This window comes from Nicotiana sylvestris, chromosome 8, assembly GCF_000393655.2.
Source record: "Nicotiana sylvestris chromosome 8, ASM39365v2, whole genome shotgun sequence".
In the NCBI taxonomy this organism is placed as follows: domain Eukaryota; kingdom Viridiplantae; phylum Streptophyta; class Magnoliopsida; order Solanales; family Solanaceae; genus Nicotiana; species Nicotiana sylvestris.
Genome location: NC_091064.1, coordinates 7,160,412 through 7,172,834, shown reverse-complemented (window position 1 = coordinate 7,172,834; position 12,423 = coordinate 7,160,412). Strand labels below are relative to the sequence as shown.

General features: G+C 37.9%; 1 protein-coding gene across 1 annotated transcript; it reads left to right on the top strand.

Moving 5' to 3' along the window:
* The first annotated feature begins 5,555 nt into the window (after positions 1-5,555).
* Positions 5,556-10,837, top strand: LOC104237031 (uncharacterized). The gene is made up of 2 exons (XM_009791098.2): positions 5,556-7,893; positions 10,547-10,837. The coding sequence occupies exon 1, from the start codon at positions 5,696-5,698 to the stop codon at positions 7,796-7,798; it is 2,103 nt and encodes a 700-aa protein (XP_009789400.1). The 5' UTR covers positions 5,556-5,695; the 3' UTR covers positions 7,799-7,893; positions 10,547-10,837.
* Positions 10,838-12,423: the final 1,586 nt, after the last annotated feature.

The window sequence follows — 12,423 nt, the reverse complement described above, 5'->3', positions numbered from 1 at the left end:
AAACTATAGGGTACCGATTGTTTACCCGTAAAATGATATAGTTGAATTTATAGTGTGGTTTATAGACAAGCGAATTGATTTGATCCAAAGACGATAATAAACAAGAAAAAATAGGATCAACACCTGAATTTAAAGGAGATGACAAGCCTGACTCTGAACTTTGTTGTCACGGCCTGAAATACCACCACAAGCGTCGTGATGGCACATAGTCTCTAAGACTACGTAAGCCGATTACTATAACAAATTTTAAGCCATTTTTAAAAAATATATATTTGAAACAGGGTTTAATACAAGTATCGAAACCAAAAGTAGAAATATACATGCAACCTCCCAAGACTGATAATACAAAGTCATGAATTCTAATTAATACATGAAATGATCTCAAGGATCGAAATATAATATTGTTCAAATGATAACTGACAGTACAATATAAGGAAAAGATTCTAACGGACTGTGACGGTTAAACGGCTCTACATTGAATCCTTGCGATCATCAAGCTAACTCTGCCCGAGTCCGATACCTCCAATACCTGACTCTGCATAAAAATGTACAGAAGTATAGTATGAGCACATCATGGTCGGCACCCAATAAGTATCAAGACTAACCTCGGTGGAATAGTGACGAGGTACAATCAAGACACTCACTGTCAAAACTCAAAATAACATGTGCATTATAACAGTATAACGATAATAATGGAAAATAGGGAGCAGTAAATGGAAACAAGAAACAACCAGTAATATAAACAGTAAAGCAATAATAATACTGTAAAGTACCGATCAAACCAAATAAGGAACACAAGGACAACCAATTAATCAAGTCTTCTAACACAAGTTTTCACACCAAAGTCACTATGTGGCACCTCATCTCATAGTCACAGATCACGGGTCTCAACCCACCATCATATACTCACGACACCTCGTGCCCACATCTCAAATCACAATCGCACGGACAACTCACGTACCAACAATATCAATATATGGATCCGCACAGATAACTCACGTATTGTACGGATAACTCACGTGCCAATAACATAATCATCATATACTCACAGAACCTCGTGCCCATATCTTAAATCACAATCCACACAGACATGATTACAGGCTCAATAGTATATAAAACGGATAATACCAGAATACATGGACATAATCAATAAATGTCAAGTTTTGTACTCATGAGCTAGTATACATAACATACTATAGTGTATGCTTGTGCAAGTGTACTACTGCAGCTCAAATCAACAAGTAATATTAAGGATATTGAACAGTTCATCGAAACAACAATAGATCACGCACCGCGTATGACCAAACACAAGTAAAATCACAACATCACATAAAAATCATCAACACAATGCCCCCATATCATCACACATCATCCCTGACATTGCTACCCTTGTCTCTCTTATAACTATCTGTATCACTCCGTCATGACAATATCATTAGCCACCCTTATCTCTCCCTTATCTCTCCTATAGCCATTCGTATCTCTCATATAGCCACTCGTATCACATCGCCCTAACAATATCAATAGCCATCATTATCTCTCCATAGCCACCCATATCACTCCGCCCTAACAATATCAATATCCGCCTTTATCGCTCCTATAGCCTCCCGTATCACTCCCTATAATAGCCACTCTTATCACTTAGTATATTTAACAACAGTGAGATGCCACCCTTATGCCCCATATAACAACAACGGTAAAATGTCACCCTTATACTCCACATAACAACAATGGTGAAATGCCACACTTATACTTCACATAACAACAATCAAACCACACAATAATTTATAAGTGCTATTACCACAACAAGACAACATAATCCACTCGTATCACAAATGCCCGTAGGCCCCAACCTTTCCAAAGGTTCAATGATATCAAATAATTTCACAACAAATAGCCCACGGCTCAACACAACGTATATAAAGATCTCAATAACAACAACATCTCTTTTAAACATAAATTCAGGTAAAATAAATCATTGCCTCTTGATTATTCAATTCCAATTAATTAATTAAGGAAAAAAATCAATAATGAAAATACCTTTCATAAAGTGGCAACTCAACAAATCACAGAATTCACGTAAAGGTTAAAGTAGTAACATGTCCAAATAAGCATATAAAACAAACTCGGTAAGTAAAGAAAGTGACATATAACAACAATTTTCAATAAAGCATGTAATGTTGAACATGGCGAATGAAGAACATAACATGTGCTAATGGTTTCCAATTAAATACATAAAAGATGCCTAAGTGTTTAAACCGATAGAATTTTCACATATAAGTCCGAGTACATACTCGTCATTTCATGTACACGGCTTTCACATTGTAAAAATTACACGGGGCGCCCTATTTGGTTGCCCCCATTTAACCTATATCCATTTTTTTTTAAAGTTTTAACTTGTAACCACTTTTTAAACAACTTCAACCCTCTTTCTCCATCTCCTTCTCCTCCTTTGTTTTCTTCTTCGTTCTTCTGTTGGTGTTGGTGCTGCTACGAAGGTTCAGTTCATAGGGATGAACTTTCTGCTGAATATTAACGTTTGCTGCTTATGTACTTCGACCAACCTAATAACTTCCAAACAAATAAATACAGAAAGCTAGCCACAAATCATCTTTGTAGTGAGCCCGTTGTCTTCAAGCACCTTCAATACAAAAAGCTAAGGGATGATAGCAAGAGAAAAAAACAATTATGGACCTCGCAAAAGAAGAAATTCCTTCGTAGTTTACACCCTTTCCAACTCAATGTTGTGTTTGTCTAATTGGTCCTTCAACTTCTTCCTCCAATTTTGAATCAGTCTCTTCTGCTTGGTTATAAGCTCAGTCTTTGTTTTCAACTCTTCTTCCATTTTTGCAATCTCATATTCTTAACTTTTGGTTATAAGCAGCAAAAGTTAAGAATGCTGAAGTTCAGCAAATATAAACAAAAACTCCAGCTCCTAGAATGCTGAAGTTCAGCAAATACAAAAAAACTTCAGCCCTAAAGTTTATCACAAACATAACAAAGCTTTAGCTAAAAAATGCTGAAGTTCAGCAAATATAGAACAAAACTTCAGCTAAAACATGCTGAAGTTCAGCAAATAGAGAACAAAACTTTAGCTACTAGAATGCTTAAGTTCAGCAATTACAAATAAAAACTTCAGCAAATAGAGAACAAAACTCCAGCTACTAGAATGCTCAAGTTCAGCAATTACAAACAAAAACTTCAGCCAACACTTGGTTCAGCAATTTATGTTACTTCAGGCTCGTCTACTAGAATGCTGAAGTTTGCGTGATTGTCTTTGGTACTTTAGGTCTGTATTCCTGAAGTTACGCTAAAAGTGGGTACGCTTGCAATTTTTTTTGCAAAGCGGGTATAAGTTAAAACGTGACCCAAAAATGGGTATATATACAAATAACCCTTTCACATTTAGACAAATTGCACATACGACTCAATGCCTAAGGGGTAATTTTTCCCCACAAGGTTAGGCAAGATACTTACATTGGCGAAGCTAATCCGATACTTTAAAATTTCCCTCGCGAGTAAAACGACCTCCGGACAGCTCTAATCTAGCCAAAATAATTTCCTAACATCCATAAAACTCATAGGTATTATTTCCGGATAATAAAATTTCGACTTTTAATTTTACACTAAAAAGTCAACCCGGGGTCCGCACCTCGGGACCCAACAAAAATTCACAAAATCCGAACATCCATTCCGATATGAGTCCAACTATACCGAAATTATCAAATTCCGATAACAAATCGCCCTCCAAATCTTTATTTTTCTTTTTTGAAAGATTTTACAATTTTCTCAATTTCTTCCATTCAATTCACTAATAAATGATGAAAATAATCATGGAATCAAGAAATATAATCAATTTCGGATATAGAACGCTTATCCAAATCAAACTCGTGAAGAACTCCTCCAGAATTGCCCAAAACCCGAGCTTCAAACTCCAAAACGAAATGAAGAAAATGACCAATTTCCGATCCTTAACATTCTGCCCAGAATCGCATTTGTGAACAAATATGCGCGCCTGCGAGCTCGCATTTGCGAGCCAAAGCATCACATTTGCGGACTTCACTTGCCTGCCCAGTTTGTGCACATGCGAGACATTTTCTCAGATCTGCGATATCGCAAAAGCGACCATAACACCGCAGAAGCGGACGGTCAATTCGCACCCCAAGCTCGGAGAAGTGACCAAAACTTCGCAGGAGTGCTTGCGCATCTGTGCATCTTCCTCCGCATAAGCGGTACTCGCCACAGCACCTCCCCTTTCGCAGAAGCAAAGCATTCCTCGCATTCCAAATTTTTGTGCAGGTGTGAAGAACCAACACCAGAACTGCCAACATGACCAAAAATGATCTGAAGCTCATTCGAGCCACTTAGGATCCCGTCGAAACATACCAACAAGTTCAATATCATCACGCGGATCTACTCGAGGCCTTAAATTACATTACATAACGTCAAAATTACGAATCACATCTCAAATCAAACTTATGTATTTTTAAATCTTCCAACTTCTAGAACTCGTGCCGGAACATATCAAATCAATTTCGATTGACCTCAAAATTTGCACACAAGTCATAAATGACATAATGGACCTACTTCAATTTTCGGAGTTGAAATTCGAACCCGATATCAACAAAATCAACTCCCGGTCAAACCTCACAACCTTCCAAAACTTCAACTTTCCAATTTTCACCAAAATGCATCAAATTATCCTACGGGCTTCCAAAAATCCAAATCCGGACACACGTCTAAGTCCAAAATCACCATACGAAACTATCGGAATCATCAGAACACCATTCCAGAGTCGTCTGCACAAAAATCAAACTCCGGTCAACTCTTACCGCTTAAACTTCCAACAAGAATTATTCCTCCAAATTGATATCGAATCATCAAAAACCGAACTCGACCACACACGCAAGTCGTAATACATAACACGAAGCTGCTCGAGACTTTAAGCCGCCGAACGGGATGCTAATCCTCAAAACGACCTGTCGGGTCGTTACACTTACCTTTCTGAAGACAACAGTAAAAGCAATTGTTTAACTTGTTCAAATTGAGCGTAACAAGATAATAGACGGTAGCTTTTGTATGCAGAATGTTTCATGTCTACAATAGTATATAGAGGGACAAGATCCAAAAATCAAACTCCTCTTGAATGAGAACAAAATTGTCATTGCTGGTACATAATTGCTGGCTATAAATGCAAATATTTTCTGTAACGTCTGCCCAACAAATATTACTCGATGACAAGAATGCAAATCTTTGCTATGGATTGTTTTGTCTCCAGGAGCTCGCTGCTTGCATTCGGTGAAAACTGTGTGATGACCACATGTCACACCGTCATTCGCCAGTAAGACCTTTACCCCATAGACCAATAAACTTATAATTTATGTACTACATCCGCCTATAAATTGCCAAAATATTATTCCAAAACAGAAGTATTATTCTAAAATAAAAGTGCGTACAGTTACCAATATTTTCCCGCAGTAAGTGTGACCCTGCTCTAATTTGAAGTAGAACAGTTCTGCCATTAAAATTCAACCAAGCTACCATTTTTTTCTTGTAATAATTCTTGTTATCTTCAAAAAGAAAAAGAAATCAAGTGTTTCAGTTATTTCAATTACAAATTCCAGCTTCTGGGGTTGGAATCAGTAAGCCTAACCCTAACCCTAACCCTAACCCTAAGTCCGTTTTTGTAGAGGCCATGGACGAGAATGAAGCTGCCGAAGGGGACGGGTTTGGGGATCGGGTCGGGGCTCCGATGGAGGAGTTCCACAGGAATGAAACTATCTCCGCTGTTGCGGATGATGGGTTTCTTGTTGAAGAAGAAGATGATGATTATGAGGATCTTTATAACGACGTTAATGTTGGTGAAAATTTTCTTCAGTCAGTTCGTAAGAATGAAGATTTAGGGTTTAAGAAGGAGGCTGAGCTTGTTGCTCCACTGCCGGAGAGTAGCCGTGCCGCTCTGTCAGTTGCAGTTGGAGAGGTGAAAGTTGAGAAAGAAGAGAATGTAGTGTCTAGGGTTTTGGATGGAGCTGACGGGTTTAGGGATTTAGGGTTTAGAGGGAATGAGTTGGGAGGTAGAGATCCGGTAAAGGTCGAGTCTTGTGATCCGGTAAAGGTTGAGTCTTGTGATCCGTCGGGTAAGGTAGCTGATTTAGAGCAGAATGGGGGCGATAATGTTGTGAATCGAGGGGTAATTCAACGCCCTAATGCTGCTGGTGTGGGTGGTTTAGGCAATGTTGGTAATTCTGGGAATGATAATTTGGTTAGGCACGGAATGGTGAATGGGAATTCTGCGGGTAACAATGTTGCCAGTGTAGGGGTTTTGGGTGGAGGAGGAGGCGGAGGTGGAGGGACGGTTCTATTTGTTGGTGATCTGCATTGGTGGACAACAGATGCTGAGCTGGAGGCAGAGTTAAGCAAGTATGGAACTGTGAAGGAGGTTAAATTTTTCGACGAAAAAGCTAGTGGGAAGTCGAAAGGTTATTGCCAGGCTGAGTTTCATGAGCCTGCAGCCGCCACAGCTTGTAAAGAAGGGATGAATGGACATGTGTTCAATGGGCGGGCCTGTGTGGTCGCCTTTGCTTCGCCATTCACTGTGAAGAGAATGGGTGAGGCTCAGATGAATCGAAATCAGCAGACGGCTCAGGCTGCTCCTGTGAATTCACAGGCGAGACGGGCCCCTGGTGATACAGCTGTTAAAACTGGTCTTAACAACAACAATGCTACAGGTGGTAATTTTCAAGGTGGTGGGGATAATAACAGGAATTTTGGGAGAGGAAATTGGGGCAGAGGAGGTCCTCAGGGGATGGGGAATAGGGGTCCCGTTGGTCCTATGAGAAATAGGCCTGGTGGTGGCGTTGTAGGAAGGGGGTTTATGGGAAATGGTGGGAGCGGATTTGGACAAGGTATGGGTGCTGGACCTCCGCTGATGCATCCTCAAACAATGATGGGTCAAGGCTTTGATCCTGCTTTTGGAGGACCTATGGGGAGAATGGGTGGTTATGGAGGATTTCCTGGTGCTCCAAATCCACCATTTTCGGGTATGTTGCCGTCATTTCCACCAGTTGGAGGAGGTGTTGGTTTGCCTGGTGTAGCTCCTCATGTAAATCCTGCATTCTTTGGGAGAGGAATGCCAATGAATGGTATGGGAATGATGCCTCGTGCTGGTATGGAGGGGCCTAACATGGGTATGTGGTCTGAGCCTAACATGGGTGGTGGATGGGCGGGAGACGAGCATGGCTACAGAGCGGGAGAGTCGAGTTATGGGGAAGAAGCTGTATCTGATCATCAGTATGGAGAAGAAAGCCGTGATAGAGGGGCTTGGCCTAGTAACAAAGAAAAAGATAGAGGCTCAGAACGAAATTGGTCTGGTTCTTCAGACAGAAGACATAGAGATGATAGAGAACCTTCTTATGAAAGAGATAAGGCTAGAGATAAGAATACAGGGCATGATGATGATTGGCAAGAGGAGAGGCGACACCAAGATGATAGAGACGTTGGACGAGAGAGTGTGAGAGAGAGGGATCGTGACCACAGTCGCACACGCTCTAGAGATCGTGACCGTGACCTTGAGAAGGATCGAGGTAGTGGACGGGAGCGTGACCGTCATAGGGATGATAGAGATAGATATGGTGATCATCATAGGTACAAGGACCGTGAGCAAGAATATGATGATGAATGGGACAGGGGAAGATCATCAAGGAGACACACCAAATCACGGTTACCGCAAGAAGATGATTCACGGTCAAGATCACGGGATCTAGATTATGAAAAGAGGCGTCGTCTGACCACTGATTAATCTGCTGGCCTACTGCATTTTTCTAGGATAACTTTGGCTGTTTTTTTCTCAGTATTCCTTTTGCAAGGAGCATTGTCACTAATCATTAAGACGATGTAAGTTCAAGATTTCGCCCTTTCTTTTCAATTAATGCTTTTGGTAGATAGTTCTATATTTGTTTACTATCTCTTCCCCTTTGAAGGAGGATATTCAGTGTAGAAAATCTGTCTCAGAATGATAACCATTATTGTTCTCTTTTCTGAGTGTATTAGGTGTCTGCTACTGCTAATTAGATGCCATATCTGTGAGCTTTAATTTGTTCTACCAAAATGATGATGGTTATGCACTAAATAGGTATAAAGCTGTTCCGTTAGGTGTAGTTGCAGTGGATAGTTATAGAATACAAATATCTCATTTAGTTCAAAAGTTGTGCATGGTAGTCAAGCCTTTAGTCCATTCATACTGATCACTAATAGGAGCCTTATTCTTAGAACTTACCTCATAAATAAATACATATACAATAGAAACTTGTCTCTAAGGATTATATTGCATAATATTGAATATATGCTACTTTTATAGGAAATTTATGTTATTTTGCATTCTGAAAACAAGGCGGTAGCTTATCATTTCCAAAAATAAGTCAGCAGAGCTTTCTCTTTTGTTTGCACAATTCAGTTACTATTTGATAATAGTGGAGCTGATTTATGTGTGGTTAATCATTATAACAGCATTTGAGTATGATTGTCATGTGACCTTTTGACAAGCATCCATCGAGATTTTGATGTGTTAAAATTATCTATTTGTCTACCAATAAAGAATATATATATCTTTTTTCCGCTTTCTAGCTCCAACAAGACTCATGTTTTACGGTTTAATTGTAGAACAAAAGACCCTTTACTTGATTTCTTTGCATTGAACTCTAGATTAAAAATTACCACATTCACTAGAAGGTGCAAGTAACATACATTGAGAATAAATGAGAGAACATCTCTTGAGATGGTTTGGTAATGTCTTGCATTGACCTAAAGATGTACCGGATCATAGGTGTGAAGCTATGGTGAGTGAAGGTGTTATAAAGGGATGAGGGAGACCTAAAATCACGTGAAAAAAGTTCTCTTAAAAGTTGACAATTTCCTGAAATTCATGTTGACTTAACGAAAGATATAATACAATCAAAGAAGGGAATTTATATAGGGGAGACCATGTTGTTGGGAATATGTTTTAGTCATGTTAGTACGTTTACTTTAAGTAGTATCAAGTATGCTTTCGCCTTTTTGCCTTGTCAAAGATCTATGTCAGTAGAAAATATAGAGAATTCCTAGTATTTTTTTTTGGTCAGAGTAAAAAAAAAAATTATTCAACCAAGTAGCAATATATACAGGGTAGCTCATTTGACTCTAGAGCTAGACCATACAAAAATAACCAAGACTAACCAAAATAACCGCTCGAAGTGCTATCGGATATAAGTGAAGTCCCCACATCCAGCAGCAAGACAGTTAGCTCACAAGGAAAACTATTCAACCTATCTAATAATTCAACCTATCTAATAAACTCTTCCTTTTACATTGCATTTGCCCTACAATATGTAACTGTAAAACTATGTCTTTGATCTTCTCAGAACTCCCTTTACTCTTTTGTTGAAATCTGTGGTTGTTCCTCTCAATACAGATGTGATATATTGTAGCAGCAAAGAGAAACCCCAACACAACACCCTTAGGCACCCCAACACAACACCCTTAGGCCTACTGTTGTTAACTACTGATATGAGCCATTTAGTTTCATCTTCCCAGTTTCCAGCATCCCACTTGCCTGCTCATGTCCAGCCAATTTGAAAGAATACTCCTCGAGTAAAAACAGTCAAAGAATAGATGAGTATGTTTCAGAAGCACACAACACGCATTCTTTAGCCACATGGACACCCGATCTACCCAATCTATCCACAGTAGAAAGCCTTCCTTGAAGAGCCAGCCAAAGGATAACTGATGCCTAGCAACCAATCCTTTAACCATTGTAAGATTCTTCCATGGCACTTTCTGATATAATGGAAGGAAAGATCCATAGGCTTTTTTAACTCTGAAAACAGAATTAGCAGTAAATGTATTCAATGTGTCCAATACTGAATTCCCAGTGCTTAGCCAACTTCTGCCGTCTAGAACTTTCTTCACCACCCTGCTTGCCTTATTAGATATAAACATAGTATCCAAAAAATTTCCCCTTTATGTAGAAGTTATGGATCCACAACACCCAGAGCTTATCCTTCTTCTTTGCCACAGCCAGTAGTAACTTACATAGGGCAGCTTTCTTCCACAGGAAGAATACTTTTTATATCTATTTTGCATAATATTTGGGGGAAGAAGAGTCCCAAATGGGGAAACATGGCCATTGGGGATTCATATAGCCGCCCCCTTCTTGTTTGGGACTGAGGCGTAGTTGAACTTTCGAAAGTTTAGACTGTTAGCCTCTCCCTTGTATGGAGGGAAAACCTTTATATTCTTCCCAGATTTCTTTCATGCTCAACTTCATAGTTGCAAATACTTTTGTTAAAGGCGATCTCATCCAGTTATCAATTGGATGTTGTATTAGTTGGTAGAAAAAATAATTTGTAGCAATTCCAATTATAGCTGGTCTTCTATTTGGGTTTCTGTACAGTTTGCGTGCTGAATTTAGGCATCAATTTAAATTGTTTCACGTAAGCCTGGATGAATTCTTTCGTTCTGTTATCTTGTATGGTTATAAATTTGGGTACTGACTGCAAGTCTTTTCTTTCAGTTTCCTGTGATGATACCAGAGGAGATATAAGTTCGGCTACTTCTGAAAGAAATAAGGCGCGTCTCTTGAAGACGAACCAACCTTGAATCTTTCGCCTGAGAGAGCATTTTGTGGAAAGATTGATCTGCTTGTGTAACATGTGTCATAGTTTTTAACCTCTTTTATCTTATGCTTTAGTTAAGTGTTAGACTTTAAAATATCCTATGTCCGATGAGTATGACTTGAACATACTGAACTGAACTTGTAATTTTGATGTAATGTTTTAGGATTTAATCCTCAGTTTTTTGCTGATCTGCTACCTTCTAGTGTCTTTTAATCATCTGTATTATCTTTTCATATTCTTTGTGCCCAGATTTTGTTGGGCACTCTGAGGTTCAGCACTCGGTGTTCTTTTAAAGTGTATAAAGAATTCTAATTATGAAATTAAAATGCTGTCAAGTGAAGTGAACTCTAATTTCACTTCCATTCTTTTTAGAGGCATATACTTTGTCCTTCCCAATTAAGCTTACTTATATGTTCTTTTGCTCTTTCAATTGACAAAAAATAGATTTATAGGCATGTTGTATGGTTTGAGCTATACCAAAAATTACCATAAACATCACTTATACCCTTTCTAAATATTTGCTTATTCCTATCAAATAAATACTCACAAATAAGGCTATGCACCATAAGATACAATAGTTGCAATAAAACTAATGTCTATTGAGGGTGTGATGAAATGGTTAAGATTCATCTACTCTTATAGCATGTTTGGCCAAGCTTCTCAAGAGAAAAAAAATGTTATTTTTTTTTCAAAAGCACTTTTTTTTCCTAATTTGAGGTGTTTGGCCAAGCTTATTTGGGAAAAAAAAGTGCTTTTGGGAAGAAGCAGAAGCAGTTTCAGAGAAGCAGAAAAAAGTAGCTTCTTTCCAAAAGCAGAAGCAGTTTTGACTTTTCTTCTTACTTAAAATACCCTTAACAAAATATAATATATACCAAAATAACCCTTAAATCTAATACTTAGGATATTAATTTATAAATATTTCTTCTTATTTTTAGGAAACTTTCTAATATATAGTGACTTTAGGGGTGAATGCTTTTATATTTGTTGAAGGAATTTTAATATATTTAACTTATATTAAAAGAATTAAGTACTTTTTAATTTTATTTTCATATTTTACTTAAATAAAATGAATTTTTTTAATTATTGCATGTAATAACAAAATTTTGATATTATTTATTTACTTATAATATTAATTATTAAGTAAATTTATTCATGTTCTTATTCGTAATTTGACACTTAAAAGCACTTTCTAAAAAACTTGGCCAAACACAAATTATTTCTCAAAAGTGTTTTTCAGACTGATTAGCCAAACACAAACTGATTCTCTCCAAAAGTACTTTTTTCAAAAGCACTTCTCAAAATAAGCTGATTTCTCCAGCTTGGCCAAACATGCTATTAATTAGAGAATCGCTTTAAACATGAAGAACATTTATGTAGGAAGTGTTTTACTCTTGTAATGGTCCTACCCAATACAGATCTGAGTTAGTCGGTTTAGAAATAATTACAATCAAACAAGGTTAAGTGTGCAAGCGTATAGCAGCACGACAGCCCAAGGAAAGCCATTTTGTCGCATAGAGCCGGATTCAGAATTTGGCAGTTGTAGATGCAAGGAGGCTTGCGTATAATTTGGTAAATACTGAATTATCGTACCGATATAAAAAAAATAGTATATGATATTCGATATTTTGTTATTTGATATGGTATTTGATTTAAGTTTTTTAAAAATTTGGTATTAGATATAGTTTGGTATTTCTTTAAAAAATAACGAAATACGGATATGATACCGAAATATATACTAAGTCACACAAAACACATATATTTATAACATACTAAG